The sequence below is a fragment of the Rutidosis leptorrhynchoides genome, chromosome 3 (genome assembly GCF_046630445.1).
Source record: "Rutidosis leptorrhynchoides isolate AG116_Rl617_1_P2 chromosome 3, CSIRO_AGI_Rlap_v1, whole genome shotgun sequence".
In the NCBI taxonomy this organism is placed as follows: domain Eukaryota; kingdom Viridiplantae; phylum Streptophyta; class Magnoliopsida; order Asterales; family Asteraceae; genus Rutidosis; species Rutidosis leptorrhynchoides.
In genome coordinates, this window is record NC_092335.1 from 236,344,597 (window position 1) to 236,367,160 (window position 22,564).

The 22,564-nt window shown below is 35.0% G+C and overlaps 1 protein-coding gene across 1 annotated transcript in view; it reads right to left on the reverse strand.

The window, feature by feature from the left end:
* The window catches only part of LOC139900880 (uncharacterized), a 63,843-nt gene extending 49,368 nt beyond the window's left edge, over positions 1 to 14,475 (reverse strand). The window contains exons 1-2 of the mRNA XM_071883631.1: positions 14,301 to 14,475; positions 14,019 to 14,255 (exon numbers count right to left, since the gene is read on the reverse strand). Coding sequence (XP_071739732.1) covers positions 14,019 to 14,255; positions 14,301 to 14,475 — 412 coding nt within the window. The remainder of the gene's footprint in view (positions 1 to 14,018; positions 14,256 to 14,300) is intronic.
* Positions 14,476 to 22,564: the final 8,089 nt, after the last annotated feature.

Genomic DNA, 22,564 nt, shown 5'->3' on the forward strand with positions numbered 1-22,564 from the left:
ATCAAGATGTCGTTCTTTCGACGGAAATGACTACCTCTTTCAAAAATAACTTATAACTTGTATTTCTGACTATAAACTTATACTTTTTCTGTTTAGTTTCATAAATTTCAGTTCATTATGAAACCATAGCAACTTGATTCACTCAAAACGGATTTATAACAAAGAAATTATGTGTAAAACAAAATTGGTTAAAATTACTAGTTTTAGCTACGAAAAATTTATAACAAATCTATACTAACCATAACTTAACTAACTTATTGTATTGTACATGTAATCTAACATATATAATGTAATCTTGATAGACCATAGACACGTATACAATATTTTGACATATCATATCGAAGTCATCTATATATATTATTTGGAATAACCGTAAGTCACTATATATTGCGGTAATGCTCGAGTTAGCGTATAGAGGGTCGAGGTTAATTCTAACATAATATATATACTTTGAGTTGTGATCGAGTCTGAGACATGTATACATTGGGTCGTGGATTGATTCGAGAAAATATATTGATTTATTTATGTACTACTAACTGTGGACTACTAATTGTGGACTACTAATGATTGACTGCTAACTTAACAACTTAAAATGTCAAAACATAATAAAAATATTGTGAATATAATTTGATCATATTTTGATATATATGTATATATTTGTTATAGGTTCGTGAATCGACCCGTGGCCAAGTCTTATTTTTCCGACGAAGTGAAAATACGTGAAAGTGAGTTATAGTCCCATTTTTACTATCGAATATTTTTGGGATGAGAATACATGCAGTTTTATTAATGTTTTACAAAATAGGCACAAGTGCTTGAAACTATATTCTATGATTGAATCATTATACCGGATATAAACCTTTTAGCTTGGTAGCCTAAGAATTTGGAAACAGACCCCCAAATTGACGCGAATCCTGAAGATAGATCTATGGACCTAACAAACCCCATGCAGGTTATGAATGCTTTAGTACTTCGATTTTTATATACAGCTGAGTGTACCTGTATATTTGGGGATATTCTAGATGCATTTTGTTAATGTCAGTTACCAGGTGTTCATCATACGAATGATTTTTATACACTTGCGAGTGTATGATTTTTTATTAAATGAAATCTTGTGGCCTATTAATTACAATTTGATATATATAGGTTAAACCTATAACTCACCAACATTTTTGTTGACGTTTTAAGCATGTTTATTCTCAGGTGATTATTAAGAGCTTCTGCTGTTGCATGCTAAATTAAGGACAAGATTTGGAGTCAGCATGCTTGTATGATAATGTTTAAAGAAAAACTGCATTCGGAAAATAAATTGTTGTAATATATTATCGTAACCCATTATGTAATGGTCGTATGTAAACGTTGTACTTTAGATTACCATTATTTGGTAATCTACACTATGTCTTTTAAACCTTTATCGATAAAGTAAAGGTTATGGTTTGTTTTAAAAATCGAATGCAGTCTTTGAAAAACGTCTCATATTGTAACGACCCGGATTTTTCCGCTAATATATAGAAGATTAATATTTACATAATTAATGTTTCCAACATGTTAAGCGATCAAACTAATTAAGATTTGATTATTTGAAATGAATTTTATACAAATGTTTGGCCACCCAGTTTGTCTGACGATTCACGAACGTCATAACTCTAAATAATTATATAATGATGTATATATGGATATATATATACTTATGATTTGATAAAATGATATTTAAGTATCTCATTACATATAATAACAATTGATTATATACATAAAATGAGATTACTAACTTAAAGACTTCAAGATTATATACATATATATATAACGATTAACGTTGTAATAACTTCTAAATTAAAATGTATGTATATGTATTGTATTAATATGTATTAATACACTTTTGAAGGACTTAAACATATATACTAACATACTTATACTCAACAAAGATAGCTATACTCATAATATCATTCAATTCCATCAAGAATTCTATTCGTATTCATTCGGTATTTATACCCGTATCATACCCAGCTTCCATACTTAAATACTATGAGTATATACCAATATGAAATACCAATTATAGCCTCCTTAGTATCCCTATGAGTCATAAGACAAGGATAAACATGATGGAGACTTGTGGGAACCAACATTTAACTTCTAGTTTGCATTATTATGCTATATTCCAAATTTTGATAAAGTCTCTTAACCATATGCATGAACCACGACTTTTAACACTCCTTTTACTCATTCATATCATCTATTTAACTTACCTTCACTCTCATAATACTCACACACAAGAACTCCAAGTATTCTCTCCATTTCTTACTCTTTAAACACTCTTTAAACACACATACTTCAAGTACTAGAAAATCTCCATTCACTTTGATCATAAACTAGCTTCAAGAACACTTTGTTAACTCATCTACTCCTCTTTATTAAGGTAAGAATCATATATAAGCTTTGGTTCAATTCATATACTTATAACTATCTTAATTCAAGATAGAAATCTTATTCGAACTTTTGTTCATTCTATGATTCTACTCCAAGGATTACAAGCCATCAAGGATATCTTTGATCACAATATTATCATCTTATTTTCTCAGCAACTTTGTTCATTTAATTTGAGGTAGTCACCTTATTCATAATCTTTTTCGATTCATATCCATATAGCTATCTTATAATGAGTTTATAACTTACAACAACAAGAACATAGTTTAGATTAATTCTAAACTTGTTCACAAACAAATTTAATCCTTCTAACTTGACTTTTAAAATACTTCAAAACATGTATTATGATAGTATGTCAAGCTAATATAAGGATATAAAACTTGTAAACACGAAGAACACCTTTAAACTGAATATACGCCGTCATAGATCATCGGGGGCTGTTTTGGGTTTAATTTTAAAAACCTATCTTAAACTTTGAATTAAAAGATTTCCTTTGGTGAAAAATCTTATTTTATATGGATATGAAATATATCCAAAATCCTTGGTTAAACTCTAAGTGGAAGTATGTTTTTCAAAAGGGTCATCAAGATGTCGTTCTTACGACGGATATGACTATCTTCTCTTATTTGACACCTAAGCTGTATTTTCGACTATAAACTTATACTTTTTCTATTAAGATTAATAATTTTGAGTTCGATACGAAACCATGGCAACTCGAATCACTCAAAACGGATTTGTAACGAAGAAATTATGGGTAAAACAAAATTGGATATTTTTGCTTGTTTTTAGCTACGGTTTTGATTAATAAAAATGGAAGTTAACCTTATCCTAGCTAACTTACCTTGTATCCTACATGTATTTATACATGTCTTGTTCTCGAACTTATGGAAATACAATTTATAATAGTCGTGATTAAGTTCTACGACAATATATTATAGTCTTAATAAAGATCGTAAGACACCATATATATATATGACTTGATCACCGTGGATCCGTATACAGCGTTTTGACATATCATTTTGATTTCTTCTATATATATTATTGGAATGAACTATAAGACACCATTGGCAGTAATTTCGAGTTAGCTGTGGGTCGAAGTGGATTCCAAAATATTATATACTTTGAGTTGTGATCGAGCCTGAGACATGCATACAATGGGTCGCGGATTGCTTCAGACATTATACATATTATGTGTCTTATTATATTAAGACAATATATTATAGTGTTAGTGAATTCTAACGCAATATACGCATTTATATTTATATATATATATTTATACTGTTGGACTATTGGACTATTGTACTACGGACGTTGGACTACTAACAATGGACAATTAAAATTATCACAAGTATCATAAGTATGGAATATTAATTATATATATATATCTTGACACAAGAATATTATTATTAGGTTCGTGAATTTGTCAAAAGGCCAAGTCTTATCACCATCTATTCGGAAATCATCACAAGTAAGTTATAGTCCCATTTTTACTATCTAAATTATTTTGGGATGAGAATACATGCAAATTTATAAATGTTTTACAAAATAAGCACAAGTTCATGAAACTAAATTCTACGACTGTTTTGTTATACCAGATATCTGTACTTATTATTATTATGCTTGGTAAACTAAGAATTAGTGAAAAACACTAATTGACGCGAATCCTAAAGGTAGATCTACGGGCACCAACCACCCCCATTTTCGAATAGTGGAAATGCTTTAGTACTTCGAAGGGTTCTTGTCATACATTTGAATAGTGGAATGTATGATGCCAGATATCTTAAGCGCTCTATGTTAAGGTCGGTTACCAGGCGACTCATCGTATGAATGATTTTTGCAGTTGTAATGATCCTGCGCATTTAATTAAATGAAATCTTGTGGCTTATTAAATGTTATGATTATTATATAGAAATTAAACCTATGACTCACCAACATTTTTGTTGACGTTTTAAGCATGTTTATTCTCAGGTGAATATTAAAAACGCTTCCGCTGTCGTATGCCAACCCAAGGTCAAGATTTGGAGTCGGCATAATTGTTTATATTGTTTAAACTTGCATTCGGAGTATTTGGTGTAATATATTTTATCATATTGTAATGGGTTGTGTAAAAACTTATTTATTTGAGGAGATTGTCTTTGATAGACAATCTAAATTATGTCATTAAGACCTTTACTCAATAATAAAGGTTATGATTGTTTTTAAAAACGAATGCAAGATTTGAAAAACGTCTCATATAGAGGTCAAAACCTCGCAAAGAAACCAATTAATATGAAACGTTTATAATTAATATGAACGGGGCATTTCAGTTGGTATCCAAGCGTTGGTCTTAGAGAATCAGAAAATTTTTCATTAGTGTGTCTAACTGATTTTTGATGCATTAGTGAGTCTGGACTTCGACCGTAATTATTTTAAAAATGATTGCATAATATAATTGTTGGAAACATAAGATTATTAACATATAAATATTATAAGATATATCATTCTCTTAACATGCCTGCTATTATGTGATAGATGACTTCATTCGATCATATAAGCATCTCCAGTGATTCAGATTTCATTTACTTATCAAGTGATTCAGAGGCTGAGTCAAAGCATACGACTTATGAACCAACGGAAAAGTTAACTTTTGGTGCTACCATTAAAATGGAAAATTATTGGGAAAATTGGGAAGATTCACAATTGTCAGTAGAGGTTCCAGAAGAGGATCCAGAAGAAGATCTCGAAGAGGAACCTGAAGAAGTTGTGAAAATTACCGAACCACAACGTGATTTGGGAAAATCTTTGGCTGTTATACCCGATCCCAAACCCAATGAACCTATTATGACCCAAAATGTTTGTGATCATCCACCTGAACCACCTAAGAGACCAGTTTATAAAATGACCGCTCGTATAACGACTATTGGTTTTGCTCCCAAACAATTAGTCGAAAGAACCAATTGGGAGGGATTGGAAAAAGAACTATCCAAATGAAAATTCAAACGTTTGGCTGAGAAAGAAACAACTTCAACATCTAAGAAATCTCGCCGTTCTTGAACCATCGGCAGCTATCCTGTATTCCATGCATTGTATAATATGTATTATATTGTGTGTTTAAGTTTGTAAGAAAATTCGCAATGTAATTTTCCTTATGATTGTATAATAATAAGAATAAGCATGGAAGGTTTATTATTATTATTACAACTTATTATTACGTAGTAATGTAATAACTTACCATAGTTTTTCATATTAGAATTTTTGTAGTTAATTTGTGTGTTAGCTGCTAAGTATGAACATTATTATAGTTATAATACGCTAATATGAAGAAAAGGATTTTATAATAATAAGTTCATATTAAGCTGCAAAATACTTTTTGGCTACTTCTAGAATTCTATATGATTAACTCAGTCGGCTATTTTTGAAGGAAATGGCTCCTCCAGCTACTAGACAACAACAATTGAACACAGAAGAACTTCAAGCTTTCGCTACAAATATGGCTGCAGTGGTGAATGCAATGAACAACAATAACCAATCGGGTTCCAGCAGTGGAGGAAACAATGGCAACCGGGTAGGATGTTCCTACAAAGCTTTTATGGCCTGCAAACCCAATGAGTTTGAAGGAACTGAAGGACCCGTTGGACTAAAGCGGTGGACAGAGAAGGTTGAAGCCGTGTTCGTAATCAGCAACTGCGCAGAAGAGGATAAAGTTAAGTATGCCACACATACTTTCAGGGGTACTGCTTTGACATTGTGGAATACCTACATGGATTACGTAGGACAGAATACCGCCTACGCACTTCCATGGTCTGCTTTCAAGCACATGATGACGGAAGAGTACAGTCCCAGAACCGAAATCAACAAGCTCAAGAAGAGCTTAAAGCACTGACAACCCAAGGGTTAAATGTCACTACCTACTAGCGACGTTTCAATGAACTGGCTTTAATGTGTCCTGGAGCATTTGAGGACGGAGAAGTAAAAATTGAAGCATTCATAAAAGGGTTGCCGGAACGAATCCAAGAGCATGTAGGTGCTAATGACCCTGCAACAATGCAGAAAGCGAGCCGTATAGCCCACAAATTGATAAGCCAAATTACAGGAAGGATAAAGAAAGAATCGGCCGAGGAGGCCATAATGAAACAGGGAAAAAGAAAGTGGGAGGAAAGCAGTGATCAGGGTCACCAGTACAACAACAACAATCAAAACAACAACTACAACAACAATCGCAACCACCCCAACAACAACAATAATCGCAACAACAACCGTAACAATAACCGCAACAACCATCCCAATAATAATAACAGCAATAACAATCCCAATCACAACAATAACAACAACAAACGACTCAACAACAATAACCCTAACAACAACAACAACAACAATGACAATAAAAGGCAAAGAACTATATGCCCCAGGTGTGATACGTTTCATCCGGAATGGTTTTGTAGAGAATTATGTACCAAGTGTAATAGGAATGGCCATATTGCGGCAAAGTGTGAAGTCTACGGACCAAATAGAAACAAAGGAGTAAATAATGCCGGAACAAATAATAACGGCGTTGTTTGCTATGGATGTGGAAAACCGGGCCATACCATAAACCAGTGCAGGAATGGAAATAGGCAAGGCCGTGGGAGAGCCTTCAACATTAATGGGGAGAAAGCACAGGAAGACCCGGAGCTTGTTACGGGTACGTTTCTTATCAACAATACACCTGCTTATGTTTTATTTGATTCGAGCGCCGATAGAAGTTATACGAGTAGAGAATTTTGTGCCAAATTAAATTGCCCGTTAACGCCTTTGGATAAAAAGTGTATAGTTGAAGTAGCAAACAGTAAACTAATTAAGGTTTATAAAATTTGCCGAAATCGAAAAATTAGTTTAGTTAGCGAAACGTTTGCAATTGATTTAATACCGGTGGAATTGGGAAGCTTCGACGTAATTATTGGAATGGACTGGATGTCCAAGGTAAAAGCCGAAGTTGTTTGTCATGAGAAGGCGATTCGCATTCCGAGAGAAAACGGGTTACCCTTAATGGTGTACGGAGAAAAGGGTAATGCCAAATTAAATCTTATTAGTAGTTTGAAGGCGCGCAAACTAATAAGAAAAGGTTGCTATGCCATACTAGCACACGTCGAGAAGGTTGATAAAGATGAAAAGAAAATCGATGACGTTCCTGTTGCAAGAGAATTTCCTGAGGTGTTTTCGAACGAATTACCGGGACTACCTCCATACCGATCCGTTGAATTTCAAATAGATCTTGTACCAGGAGCCGCACCAATAGCTCGTGTTCCATATAGACTTGCGGCCATCGAAATGAAATAATTACAAAGTCAGCTACAAGAATTATTAGAACGTGGTTTTATCCAACCGAGTACTTCACCATGGGGAGCTCCAATTTTGTTCGTTAAAAAGAAAGATGGGTCTTTTCGCATATGTATCGATTACCGTGAGCTGAACAAAGTAACCATCAAAAATCGATACCCTTTACCCCGAATCGACGACCTTTTTGATCAACTCCAAGGTTCGAGCGTATACTCCAAAATTGACTTAAGATCGGGTTATCATCAACTGAGGGTTAAAGAAGCCGATATACCAAAAACAGCCTTCAGAACTCGTTATGGCCATTACGAATTCATGGTTATGCCATTCGGTCTAACCAATGCACCCGCAGTTTTCATGGATCTCATGCACCGAGTATGTAGTCCATATTTAGATAAGTTTGTTATTGTCTTTATTGATGATATTCTTATCTATTCGAAGAATAACTAAGAACACGGACAACACTTGAGACTTGTATTAGAGTTGTTAAGAAAAGAACAACTTTATGCAAAATTCTCTAAGTGCGCTTTTTGGTTAAATGAAGTACAATTTCTTGGCCACGTAGTCAGTAGTAATGGAATCAAAGTTGATCCCGCCAAGATCGAAGCCATCAAAAATTGGGAAACCCCGAAAACTCGAACGCAAATACGTCAATTTTTGGGTTTAACCGGTTATTATAGGAGATTTATTCAAGATTTCTCTCGAGTAGCCAAACCTTTAACTGCCTTGACACACAAAGGGAAAAAGTATGAATGGACTTCCGAACAAGAGGGTGCCTTCTAATTGTTGAAAAAGAAGTTGACTACGGCACCTATTTTATCGTTACCTGACAGAATGGAAGATTTTGTTATCTACTGCGACGCATCAAGAATGGGTTTTGGATGTGTTCTTATGCAACGGAAGAAGGTGATTGCATATGCTTCTCGACAACTCAAAATTCATGAACAAAACTGCACCACACATGATCTGGAATTGGGGGCCGTTGTTTTTGCATTAAATATGTGGAGACATTATCTATATGGGGTCAAGTTTATTGTATACACCGACCACTAAAGTCTCCAACATATTTTAAATCAAAAGCAACTAAATATGAGGCAGCGTAGGTGGGTTGAGCTGTTAAATGATTATGATTGTGAAATCCGTTACCACCCGAGGAAAGCGAATGTGGTAGCCGATGCCTTGAGTCGAAAGGAAAGAGAACCTATTCGAGTAAAAGCTATGAACATGATTATTCATACTAATCTTACTACTCGAATAAAAGAGGCACAACAGGAGGTTTTGAAGGAAGGAATTTTTGGAAAGGAAATACCCAAAGGATTAGAAAAACAGCTTAATATTCGGGAAGACGGAACCAGGTATTTAGCTGAAAGAATTTGGTACCAAAGAATGGGGATTTGAGGAAAGTGGTACTAGATGAAGCACATAAAGCCAGATATTCAATACATCCCGGAGCGGGGAAAATGTACCAAGACCTCAAGAGAAACTTTTGGTGGCCAGGAATGAAGGCCGATATAGCCACATATGTAGGAGCATGTTTGACTTATTCTAAAGTCAAAGTTGAACATCAAAAACCATCGGGTCTACTCCAATAACCTGAAATCCCAGAATGGAAATGGGAAAACATTACCATGGATTTCATTGCTAAGTTACCGAGAACCGCAGGTGGTTATGATATGATTTGGGTAATAGTCGATCGTCTTACTAAGTCAGCACACTTTTTACCAATAAAAGAAGAGGATGGTAAAGAGAAATTAGCACGATTATACCTGAAAGAAGTTGTTTCTAAACATGGTATACCAATCTCTATTATCTCTGATCGTGATAGCAGATTTACTTCCAAATTCTGGCAGGTATTACACCAAGCGTTGGGAACTTGTCTATATTAAATTACTGCATATCATCCACAAACTGATGGGCAGAGTGAAAGGACGATTCAGACACTCGAAGACATGCTACGAGTATGTGTTATTGATTTTGGAAGCAGTTGGGATCGACTTCTACCGTTAGCTGAGTTTTCCTACAACAACAACTACCATTCTAGTATTGCGGCGGCACCATTCGAGGCACTTTATGGTAGGAAGTGCAGGTGTCTGATTTGTTGGAGTGATGTGGGGGATAAACAGATTTCAGGTCCATAAATTATCCAAGAAACCACCGATAAAATCATTTAGATTCAGCAATGATTGAAAACAGCCTGGAGTCGACAAAAGAGCTATGCAGATGTTAGGAGAAAACCTTTAGAGTTTGAGGAGGGTGATATGGTTATGCTTAAGGTATCACCTTGGAAAGGTGTTATTCATTTTGGAAAGCAGGGGAAATTGAGCCCAAGATACATTGGGCCATTCAAGATTGAAAAACGCATTGGGCCGGTGGCCTATCGACTTGAGCTACCTCCACAATTAGAAAAGATTCACAACACCTTTCATGTTTCGAACCTGAAGAAATGCCTAGCTACCGAAGATCTCATTATCCCTTTAGACGAAATTAAGATTGACGAGAAACAAAATTTCGTCGAAGAACCCGTCAAAATTATGGATCGTGAGGTCAAACGACTCAAACAAAGTAAGATACCAATTGTTAAGGTTCAACGGAATGCTCGTAGAGGACCTGAATTTACTTGGGAACGAGAAGACCAAATGAAGCTGAAGTACCCACATTTGTTTCCCGATATCGCACGTTAACTAGGTACAATTCTAAATTTCGGGACGAAATTTAATTTAACGGGTGTGTAATGTAACGACCCGGATTTTTCCACTAATATATAGAAGATTAATATTTACATAATTAATGTTTCCAACATGTTAAGTGATCAAACTCATTAAGATTTGGTTATTTGAAATGAATTTTATACAAATGTTTGGCCACCCAGTTTGTCTGACGATTCACGAACGTCATAACTCGAAATAATTATATAATGATATATATATATATATATATATATATATATATATATATATATATATATATATATATATATATATATATATATATATATATATATATATATATATATATATATATATATATATATATATATATATATATACTTATGATTTGATAAAATGATATTTAAGTATCTCATTACATATAATAACAATTGGTTATATACATAAAATGAGATTACTAACTTAAAGACTTCAAGATTATATACATATATATATAACGATTAACGTTGTAATAACTTCTAAATTAAAATGTATGTATATGTATTGTATTAATATGTATTAATAAACTTTTGAAGGACTTAAACATATATACTAACATACTTACACTCAACAAAGATAGCTATACTCATAATCTCATTCAATTCCATCAAGAATTCTATTCGTATTCATTCGGTATTTATACCCGAATCATACCCAGCTTCCATACTTAAATACGATGAGTATATACCAATATGAAATACCAATTATAGCCTCCTTAGCAGCCATATGAGTCACAAGACAAGGATAAACATGATGGAGACTTGTGGGAACCAACATTTAACTTCTAGTTTGCATTATTATGCTATATTCCAAATTTTGATAAAGTCTCTTAACCATATGCATGAAACATGACTTTTAACACTCTTTTTACTCATTCATATCAGCTATTTAACTTACCTTCACTCTCATAATACTCACACACAAGAACTCCAAGTATTCTCTCCATTTCTTACTCTTTAAACACTCTTTAAACACACATACTTCAAGTACTAGAAAATCTTCATTCACTTTGATCATAAACTAGCTTCAAGAACACTTTATTAACTCATCTACTCCTCTTTATCAAGGTAATAATCATATATAAGCTTTGGTTCAATTCATATACTTATAACTATCTTAATTCAAGATAGAAATCTTATTCGAACTTTTGTTCATTCTATGATTCTACTCCAAGGATTACAAGCCATCAAGGATATCTTTGATCACAAGATTATCATCTTATTTTCTCAGCAAATTTGTTCATTTAATTTGAGGTAGTCACCTTATTCATAATCTTTTTCGATTCATATCCATATAGCTATCTTATTATGAGTTTATAACTTATAACAACAAGAACATAGTTTAGATTAATTCTAAACTTGTTCACAATCAAATTTAATCCTTCTAACTTGACTTTTAAAATACTTCAACACATGTATTATGATAGTATATCAAGCTAACATAAGGATATAAAACTTGTAAACACGAAGAACACCTTAAAACTGAACATACGCCGTCATAGATCATCGGGGGCTGTTTTGGGTTTAATTTTAAAAACCTATCTTAAACTTTGAATTAAAAGATTTCCTTTGGTGAAAAATCTTATTTTATATGGATATGAAATACATCCAAAATCCATGGTTAAAATCTAAGTGGAAGTATGTTCTTCAAAAGGGTCATCAAGATGTCGTTCTTACGACGGATATGACTATCTTCTCTTATTTGACACCTAAGCTGTATTTTTGACTATAAACTTATACTTTTTCTGTTAAGATTAATAATGTTGAGTTCGATATGAAACCATGGCAACTCGAATCACTCAAAACGGATTTGTAACGAAGAAATTATGGGTAAAACAAAATTGGATATTTTTGCTTGTTTTTAGCTACAGTTTTGATTAATAAAAATGGAAGCTAACCTTATCCTAGCTAACTTACCTTATATCCTACATGTATTTATACATTTCTTGTTCCCGAACTTATGGAAATACAATTTATAATAGTCGTGATTAAGTTCTACGACAATATATTATAGTCTTAATAAAGATCGTAAGACACCATATATATATAAGACTTGATCACCGTGGATCCGTATACAGCGTTTTGACATATCATTTTGATTTCTTCTATATATATTATTGGAACGAACTATAAGACACCATTGGCAGTAATTTCGAGTTAGCTGTGGGTCGAAGTGGATTCCAAAATATTATATACTTTGAGTTGTGATCGAGCCTGAGACATGTATACAATGGGTTGCGGATTGCTTCAGACAATATAAATATTATGTGTCTTATTATATTAAGACAATATATTATAGTGTTAGTGAATTCTAACACAATATACGCATTTATATTTATATATATATTTATACTGTTGGACTATTGGACTATTGGACTATTGGACTACGGACGTTGGACTACTAACAATGGACAATTAAAATTATTACAAGTATCATAAGTATGGAATATTAATTTATATATATATATATATATATATATATATATATATATATATATATATATATATATATATATATATATATATATATATATATATATATATATATCTTGACACAAGAATATTATTATTAGGTTCGTGAATTTGTCAAAAGGCCAAGTCTTATCACCATCTATTCGGAAATCATCACAAGTGAGTTATAGTCCCATTTTTACTATCTAAATTATTTTGGGATGAGAATACATGCAAATTTATAAATGTTTTACAAAATAAGCACAAGTTCATGAAACTACATTCTATGACTGTTTTGTTATACCGGATATCTGTACTTATTATTATTATGCTTGGTAACCTAAGAATTAGTGAAAAACACTAATTGATGTGAATCCTAAAGGTAGATCTACGGGCACCAACCACCCCCATTTTCGAATAGTGGAAATGCTTTAGTACTTCGAACGGTTCTTATCATACATTTGAATAGTGGAATGTATGATGCCAGATATCTTAAACGCTCTATATTAAGGTCGGTTACCAGGCGACTCATCGTATGAATGATTTTTGCAGTTGTAATGATCCTGCGCATTTAATTAAATGAAATCTTGTGGCTTATTAAATGTTATGATTATTATATAGAAATTAAACCTATGACTCACCAACATTTTTTTTTGACTTTTTAAGCATGTTTATTCTCAAGTGAATATTAAAAACGCTTCCGCTGTCGTATGCCAACCCAAGGTCAAGATTTGGAGTCGGCATAATTGTTTATATTGTTTAAACTTGCATTCGGAGTATTTGTTGTAATATATTTGATCATATTGTAATGGGTTGTGTAAAAAATTATTTATTTGAGGAGATTGTCTTTGATAGACAATCTAAATTATGTCATTAAGACCTTTATTCAATAATAAAGGTTATGGTTGTTTTTAAAAACGAATGCAAGATTTGAAAAACGTCTCATATAGAGGTCAAAACCTCGCAAAGAAACCAATTAATATGAAACGTTTATAATTAATATGAACGGGGCATTTCACATATAGAGGTCAAAACCTCACAACGAAACCAATTAATATGAAATGTTTATAATCGATATGAACGGGACATTTCACTAAGGGGGTGGGTGGTGTCTTAACAATAAACTTAGTCTGAGAACTCAAGGTTTTACCTCTATCTCTTAAAACCAATTTCCCATTCTTCCAGTCAGTTAAAGCACCTGCAGTTGCTATAAATGGTCTACCTAAAACAATGGGTACAACCTTATCGGTAATCATATCAACAACCACAAAATCTGCAGGAAAATCTAATACACCAACTTTAATTACTAAGTTTTCAATAATACCTACGAGTCTACTAACTGAGTGGTCGGTCAATCTAACTCCCATCATAGTTGGCTTAAGGTCACCTAAATTCAACTACGAATAAATTGAATAAGGCATAAGATTTATACTCGCACCTAAATCAGTCAAACATTTAGAAATTTCAGAACCGTCAATCCTACAAGGTACTACGAATGGCCCAGGATCACCCAACTTCGGTGACAATCCATTCTTCCTCACAATAGCAGCGCATTCCGCTTCAAGAAACGCAGAGGATGCCTGCTCATGCTTAACCTTCTTCACCATTAAATCCTTTAAAAATTTCCCATAATTGGGCATACCTGCAAGAACATCAACCAAAGGTACATTCACACAAATATTATCATTATTATTCAGTGACTTACAAACAGTTTCCTTCGATTACTTGGATTGAATAGCTCTCGGATATGGAATTGGCGGCTTGTACACTTTCAACTTAGGTGAAGGCTCCACCTTTTCTTCCACTTCAACCTTCTCAACTTTGTTCACACTAAACTCAGAAGACTCAGTAGTCTCCACACTCTTCACTTCCGACTCTTGCATACCCGAACTCGAAGAACTCCCCGTCATCAAACTCAACAAATAATTACCATACGCGGGAGTTATATCATTAACCCGAATCCAACCATCTTCACCATTAAGATTATAAGTCGGAACAACCTCATAAGAACCATTACCCTCAAAGCTAGAAATAGCATTGACCTGCGAATAATTAGAGACCTGAGGATCTCTGTTCTTCACATCAATACTTGTGATATTCGACCCACTTCTTGTTCCAAATTATGCAGTGAAGCTTGTTGAAGCCTCATTTGTTACTTTATCAAATCGCTATCATGTTTCAGTAATGTAATACCCTCATCAGATTTAATCATGAAACCTCGAAGCAATTCTTCCAACGAAGGCACTTTATCCACAAAAGACCTATTCTGATTTCGGTTAACGAACCCCGGTGGTCCATTCCTTTAATAACCCAAACTATCTCCTTGATACTGATTATTATATTGATTACCCATGTAGTTCACCTGCTCTTCCATTGTTGACTGAACACAATCCTTCTTGCTGTGTGGTCCTTGGCATAGTTCACAACCAACCATCATAGCATGCATCTCCTTAGTCATTGTATCCACCTGCCTCTTAACAGTTTCTAATTATGGCTTAACCGATGCGAGTTCGTCACTAGTTTTGGTACTAGCGACATGAGATGATCTAGAAACATCCATCTCTTGGTGCCAATCATACGAATGTATGGCGGTTTTGGATCCGCTGTCTTCTTCATGAGAGAACCACCTGCAGCAATATCAATCTCCTTCCTCGTAGGCACATTATCACCCTTGTAGAAAATTTGGACCTTCTGGAAATTGTTCAACCCGTGTTGAGGAAATTTTCTTAACATTTAGTTGAATCGTGTCCAAACATCATAAAGTGTCTCATTCGACCTTTGAACAAAATAATTGATGCCACTTTGTAACTTTATAGCCTTTGAAGCAGGAAAGAATCTCTGTAAGAACCTATCTTCCATAACACTCCAACTATCAATAGCACCCTCGGGCAATGACTCTAACCAATCTTTGGCATCATCCTCAAAGACCATGGAAAGTCCTTCAAGTAGATCACAGTATCCGCAACCTTTTTGACTTTAAACAAGTTGCAAATTCCCTTAAAAGTACGGAGATGCTCGTTAGCATCTTCCTTTGGTGTACCCCTGAACTGGCACTGATGAGTAATCATGTGAAGAATCTGCCCCTTAACCTTGAAATCAACAGTGACTGGTGGTTGTGTAATAGCATGACCATTACTAGCCCTCGTGGCTTTCATCATTGCCTCCATAGTTTGACCTTGAACTCTTTCACCCATCTTTACTTCTTTCCTTTATATACTCAAAATCCGGAATATAAAAAGGTAGTGCTGTGAAATCTTCAACGATTTATTGCTCTTCTTTAGCTTTGCTGCGTATATGGTAAACTCTAAACTGTTCCATAGTTATGAGTAACTAACCTGCGATCACAACAAAACAAAACCAACGCATAAACCCAAACAAAGATAACAGAAAAGTAACTTTTGCAAGAATTAAATTCTCACAAAAGGATCGAATAACTAAAAGTATGCTTAAAAACCTTATGTAGAACCGCTCCCCGGCAACGGCGCCAAAAAGTTGATATGTAAAATCGTACTTTAACATTACTAGCTAAAAACTTAACAATTATCACACAATATCAGGCAACACAAACTCAATCGTGCAGTAACCAGTAAGTACTTTTACAAGTTCGTTCCACATAGAGCAGCGTTTAAGATTTAAACAACTAATAATTATTCTAAGAATTCGGGGTTTTTTTAATTTGAATTTAAGTAAAACAGTAACGAAAGTAAATTAATAAATAAACCAGATAAGGAGAAGTAGTGTCTACTTTAATGCTCAACAAATGACTAGGATTGTCCTTTTATTAAAACCGTTCATTTAGGGTCTAGGGAATTAGTTCATATCAGTTTCACAAAATCAATGAACCAAAGGCATAATGAATTAAATTTACTCACATAAATTATCATTCAGAGGTCCAAATTACCATGTAAAATTAATATTGACTTTCTCTTGGTTAAACTCACGTACAACCTAGGCGAATGAGATCACTCGGAAAAGCCTACACGATTGTGTTATCACAATATCAATTTAATTACCAATTGTACTCACATACAATTGTGTAGATCTAAAAGATGCAGTACAAGCATACGAATATTGGTAAACTCACATAAATCAAATTCAATAACCTGTATAATTAAATTAAAGATATATAGACAAACAGACAATGGATCTTTCAAGAAAGCATGCATAATTCAATATAAACCATAATAAATTAAAAGATAGAACAATCCCAAATCATAAGTCTTACATCAAAGTGAACACAAATATATTTAGCCTAACATGATAGAAGAAAGAACAATTAAACAGTTTGAATAAATAGTATTCATCATAAAATCGCTAAAATAATAAAGAACTAGGGTATCAATGATTAATGGATGATCCAATCTTCAACTTGGATGTTATAATCTTCAAAATTGATGAAGAATGGCTTTAAAACCTTCAAAAATGACCCTCCTTGCCTCATATTTCATCAACTAATCGATACCCTAAAGTTGAGGTTAATGGGGGTATTTATAGGGTTAAAATTCGGAACCCTGACCGACCCCGCATCGTAACCGCGATGTTGCTGTGTCTGGATGAATCATGACTGCGATTAAGGTATTGCGACGGCAATTTCCTGCTGCTCAAAAATGCTTAACTTCTGTTGATCTATCGCGAGGGCAACACCCCCATCGCGACCGCGATGGGGTGCTGTCAAGCAAATTATTTGATTTCGTTTGTCTTTTAACTTGATCTTGCTCGTTTGATGATGGAACTTGCTGAATTCATCCGAAAAACTAACATTAAGACTTCTTGAGGTCACTTTATCACTTTCTTTAAAATCATGAACTAAAGTCTTCATTTTCCACCAAATAACCCGAAAGAACCCGGTATCGCGAGTGAAATAATCTATAAATGAGCCAATATCAGTGATCTACCCTACTTTGGATTTGTTCAAGTGGTTCACTGTAACGCCTCGTACAAAACCATTATGTACGAATCGTCAACAACAGGTCCATTACACGGTCTAATACTACATGCTGTTTTTAAAACGAGTTTTGCATTCATGAAAAGATAACTTCAAATGTTTTACAAAAGATAACGTGACACAAAGGTCGTTTCAAAGCCATTATTCAAAATAACATAAGTTGCGAATGCAAAATAAAAATTCCATGATTGAGACATCTCTAAGTAATGCAGAGGGAGTCTAACACAGCGAGTTTGTAACAGCAAGTCTAACACCAAGACAGCAAGTCTAACAGCGGAAGCAACAACGTCTAAGCACCTGAGAAATACACGCTTAAAAGGTCAACACGAATGTTGGTAAGCTGTTGTTTCTTTGTAATCAGTAATGTAATACGAGATTTCAGTGCTTCAAATCAGCATTTCAAAATAGTATGATAAAGTATATGCTTAACCGTGGGCACCCGGTAACTAACTTAACGTAATATTACCCCCTAAAAGTACACTTGACGAGTGCGTCTGTTTACGAAGTATTAAACACCCGTTGAATGCTAGCGCGACTAGCCCGAGTGGGGATGTCAAACCCTATGGATCCATATCTAAGATTCGCGTTCACCGGTTCATAAACCAATAACTAAACGTTACCGATCTAAGGGGAATCTTTGTGCCGTTATGTCACCCACACATATGTAAAGTTTAAGTACTCGTGTCTAGTATGTAAAACATAAAAAGCGCATGTATTCTCAGTCCCAAAAATAGTAAAGTAAAAAGGGAAGCTATAAATCACAGTGAATAAGCAGTAAAAGTCGATATGAAAAGTATGCAGGTAGTAAGTCGGTCCGAAAGGTCGTCAACCTAAGTCAAAGGTCACTAAGTCAGTATATTGTCCCCAAAAGTTTAAAAGTGAATAAATTAAGTCTTAAGTATCATCATCATCATCATCATCATCATCATCATCATCATTCGTAAAAGATAAAGTAAGTTTTCAACAAGAATAGAGATCGAAACAAAAGGCTGACTTCGGACAACTGCTACGACCCCTATACAAAATGAAGAGATGTGTGGTCAGTGGCCAAGGCTCTGCATGTGAGTCCTCTAACCGCGAACCAATTTTCAGATCCTAACCTGATGTCGTTTGACTGTGGAAACGGTTCAAGCACTAGTAGGTCAGAATTTTCAGCACGTCGTTACAAGGGCGTAGTGATTTTCGAAAGGCTATAAATCCTAAACTGTATATCGGATTTAGGCGAGTCCTAAACGAAAAGTCATATACTCGAAACGAAATATCTGAAAATCAATTTTCTAGAAGTCCTAATAGTCTGAACAGACCCCGAAAAACAGAAAACAAGTGCTCCGGTGGGCTTCTTGGTGCTTGATGCTCATCACGGTTCTCATCCTTGATGTGTAAGCTTCAAGTGTACAACTCTTTGATGTTTTAGCATCACCTTGACCAAGTTTCAACCATCAACACAAAACTAAGAGTAAAAGCTAACATTCTACAAGTTTTGAACATCAAGGTTGTCTCTTTATTGCATAAACACAATAAAGCTTCAACCTTTGTCCTTTTAACACAAGTTTATGCATCTTCATCATATGAGATGATGAAGACTTGATTTTTATCACCATAAAAATCATAAAAAGGTTCCAAGTAAGTGAGATCTACAATAATAACTTAGATATCAAGTATTAAGAAACCCTAAGCTAGAAAGCTTGGATCTTTACAAGATTAATGAGACCGTAAGTTAGAAAGCTAAGATCCAGTAAAAGTAATGAGACCATAAGCTAAAAAGCTAAGATCTTTAACAAAATAATGAAACCCTAAGCTAGAAAGATTGGATCTTTAATGTTCTTGAAGATCCTTAAAGCAAAAGGCTAGATCTACAACTTACATGAAGATCATAAACACAAGTTTTGATCTTTTAACAAAAATAAAGTGATCTTAAGCTATAGAGCTTAGATCCATCAAAATAATGAAGATTCAAAGCTAGAAAGCTTGAATCTTTCATGTTCTTGAAGGATTCAAATAAAGTTTTCTTCAAGATACAACAAGATCAAGAAGCTAAAAAGCTTGATCCTTTAGTGATGATGATGTCGAAACTAAGAAGAAAAGAAGAAGAAGAAGAAGAAGAAAATTTGAAACTTACACTTTTTAGAGTGAGAAAGAATAGAGAGAAAATTAGGGAGTAAGTGTGTGTAAAATGTGAATGAGATCAAGTGTGAAATGGAAGGAAATAGCTTGGTATTTATAGTGGATAATGGTGGTGGTGGCTGTGGGGTTTAGAGGGGACAAGGGGACACCTTTTTGCTTTTTTGTTAGTGGTGGTCTAAAGGTGGTGCTTAGTGTTAGGATCCCATGCAACATTTGTGTGGTGAACAAAAATGCTAGTATGTTGGCTTAACTTAGTGGGTTTTTATCTTACATTTATGTGGGTCATAATCCATTTAAAATTGGGCTAATTAAATAGTCCATTAGCTAGAGTAGGGTGGGCTTGAGTCCAACAAGGTAGAAAGTCCAACAAGACTAACTAGTGAGCACAAGTAAATTACTAAACGTAATTAAGCAACCAAAAACCCAAGTAATTGTTATTAGGAAATAACAATTAGTATTACGTAGTCGTAATATTCCAATTACAACAAAAGTTAAACGTGTATCAAAACATATTGCTCGTTCTAAATGTCAAATGACACTAACAGTCATAAAAGCATTCGAGGATCAAGTTAAGTAACTAAGTACTTAATGGCACGTTGTATGGTATTAACGAAAGTAATTAATCATGAAATGAGATCCCAGATTATAAACCAACACAGTACGCACAAATATGTAGTTTCGCAGAAAGTAACAAGCACAAAAGTAAGTCGAAAAAGTCGGGTCATTACATTACCCACCTGTTAATGAAAATTTCATCCCGAAATTTTAAGCTGAGGTAGACGGTAGAGTTGTGAAGAGGTGAGGATACTTCTGCATCATCTGATCCTCTCGTTCCCAAGTAAACTTGGATCCTCGTTTAGCATTCCAACGGAATCGGACAATTGGAATCTTGTTGCGTTTCAAGGTTTTGACCTCATGGTCCATAATTTCAACAGGTTCTTCCACGAAGTGGAGTTTGTCATCAATCGTAAGCTCCTCAAGAGGTATGATAAGTTCAGGTTCAGCAAGACATTTATTCAGATTCGACACTTGGAAAGTGGGATGAACTACACTTAACTGAGTCGGAAGATCCAAACGGTAAGCAACAGGTCCAACACGCTCCAAGACTTCAAAAGGACCAATATATCGCGGATTTAGCTTTCCACACTTTCCGAAATGGATTATACCTTTCCAAGGTGCGACTTTCAACATCACTAGGTCACCTTCATGGAATTCACGATCTTTACGCTTAAGGTCGGCATAACTCTTTTGATGATCACGGGTTGTCTTGAGCCTTACTTGAATTTGGGAAATCTTCTCGGTTGTTTCATAGATGAGTTCGGGTCCGGTGATTTGCTTTTAACCTACTTCGGCCTAACAGATAGGAGAACGACATCTGCGGCCATACAAGGCTTCGAAAGGTGCGGCCTTAATGCTTGGGTGATAGCTATTGTTGTAAGAGAATTCAGCCAGCGGCACATGCTTTTCCCAAGCCTTTCGGAAATCAATTACGCAAGCACGCAAGATGTCCTCCAGGGTTTGAGTCGTGCGTTCGCTCTGTCCGTCGGTTTGCGGGTGATACGCAGTACTCATGTTCAAACGTATTCCTAAAGCTTCTTGCAAAGAAAGCCAAAATCTAGAAGTGAAACGGGCATCTCGGTCTGAAATAATCGATAAGGGTACGCTGTGACAAGATACAATCTCCTTTATGTATAGCTGCGCCAGTCTCTCCATTGTATTGGTTTCCTTCATGGCTAGGAAGTGTGAAGATTTGGTAAGACGATCAATGATAACCCAGATGGTATCATAACTGCCTACCGTCTTCGGTAGCTTCGTGATGAAGTCCATTGTTATTCCTTCCCACTTCCATTACGGGATTTCGGGTTGCTGAAGTAACCCAGACGGCTTCTCATGTTAGGCTTTGATCTTGGAACAAGTTAAACACTTTCCAACATACGTAGCAACATCCATTTTGAGGTTTGGCCACCAATATTGAACCTTGAGGTCGTGGTACATCTTACCAGCTCCTAGACGAATCGAATACCTTGACTTGTGAGCTTCATCTATAATAAGGTTTCGTAAATCTCCATAACTGGGCACCCATATTCTTCCAGCAAAGTATCAGAGTCTAGTCTCCTTAACCTCGAATCGAGAGATGAGAATGTTCAAGTGCTCTTGAGCAATATTCTCCTCCTTGAGAGCTTCCTCTTGGGCTACATGGATTTGGCTATTGAGATTCATGTAAATGGTGACGTTCAAGGCGCGGACACGAAGGGGTACCATTCTTTCCTTTTGGTTCAAGGCATCAGCTACAACATTTGCCTTGCTAGGGTGGTAAAGAAGTTCACAATCATAGCCGTTCAACGTCTCGATCCATCGACGCTATCTCATATTCAGTTGCTTCTGATCAAAGATATGTTGGAGGCTTTTATGGTCGGTGAAGATAGTACTCTTGGTTCCATACAGATAGTGTCTCCACAGTTTGAGCGTAAAGACGACGGCTCCAAGTTTGAGATCGTGAGTTGTGTAGTTTCGCTCGTGAATCTTTAGTTGTCGGGAGGCGTAAGCAATAACCTTCTTCCGTTGCATCAATACGCACCCAAAACCTTGTTGGGAGGCATCGCAATACACAATGAAATCATCACTGC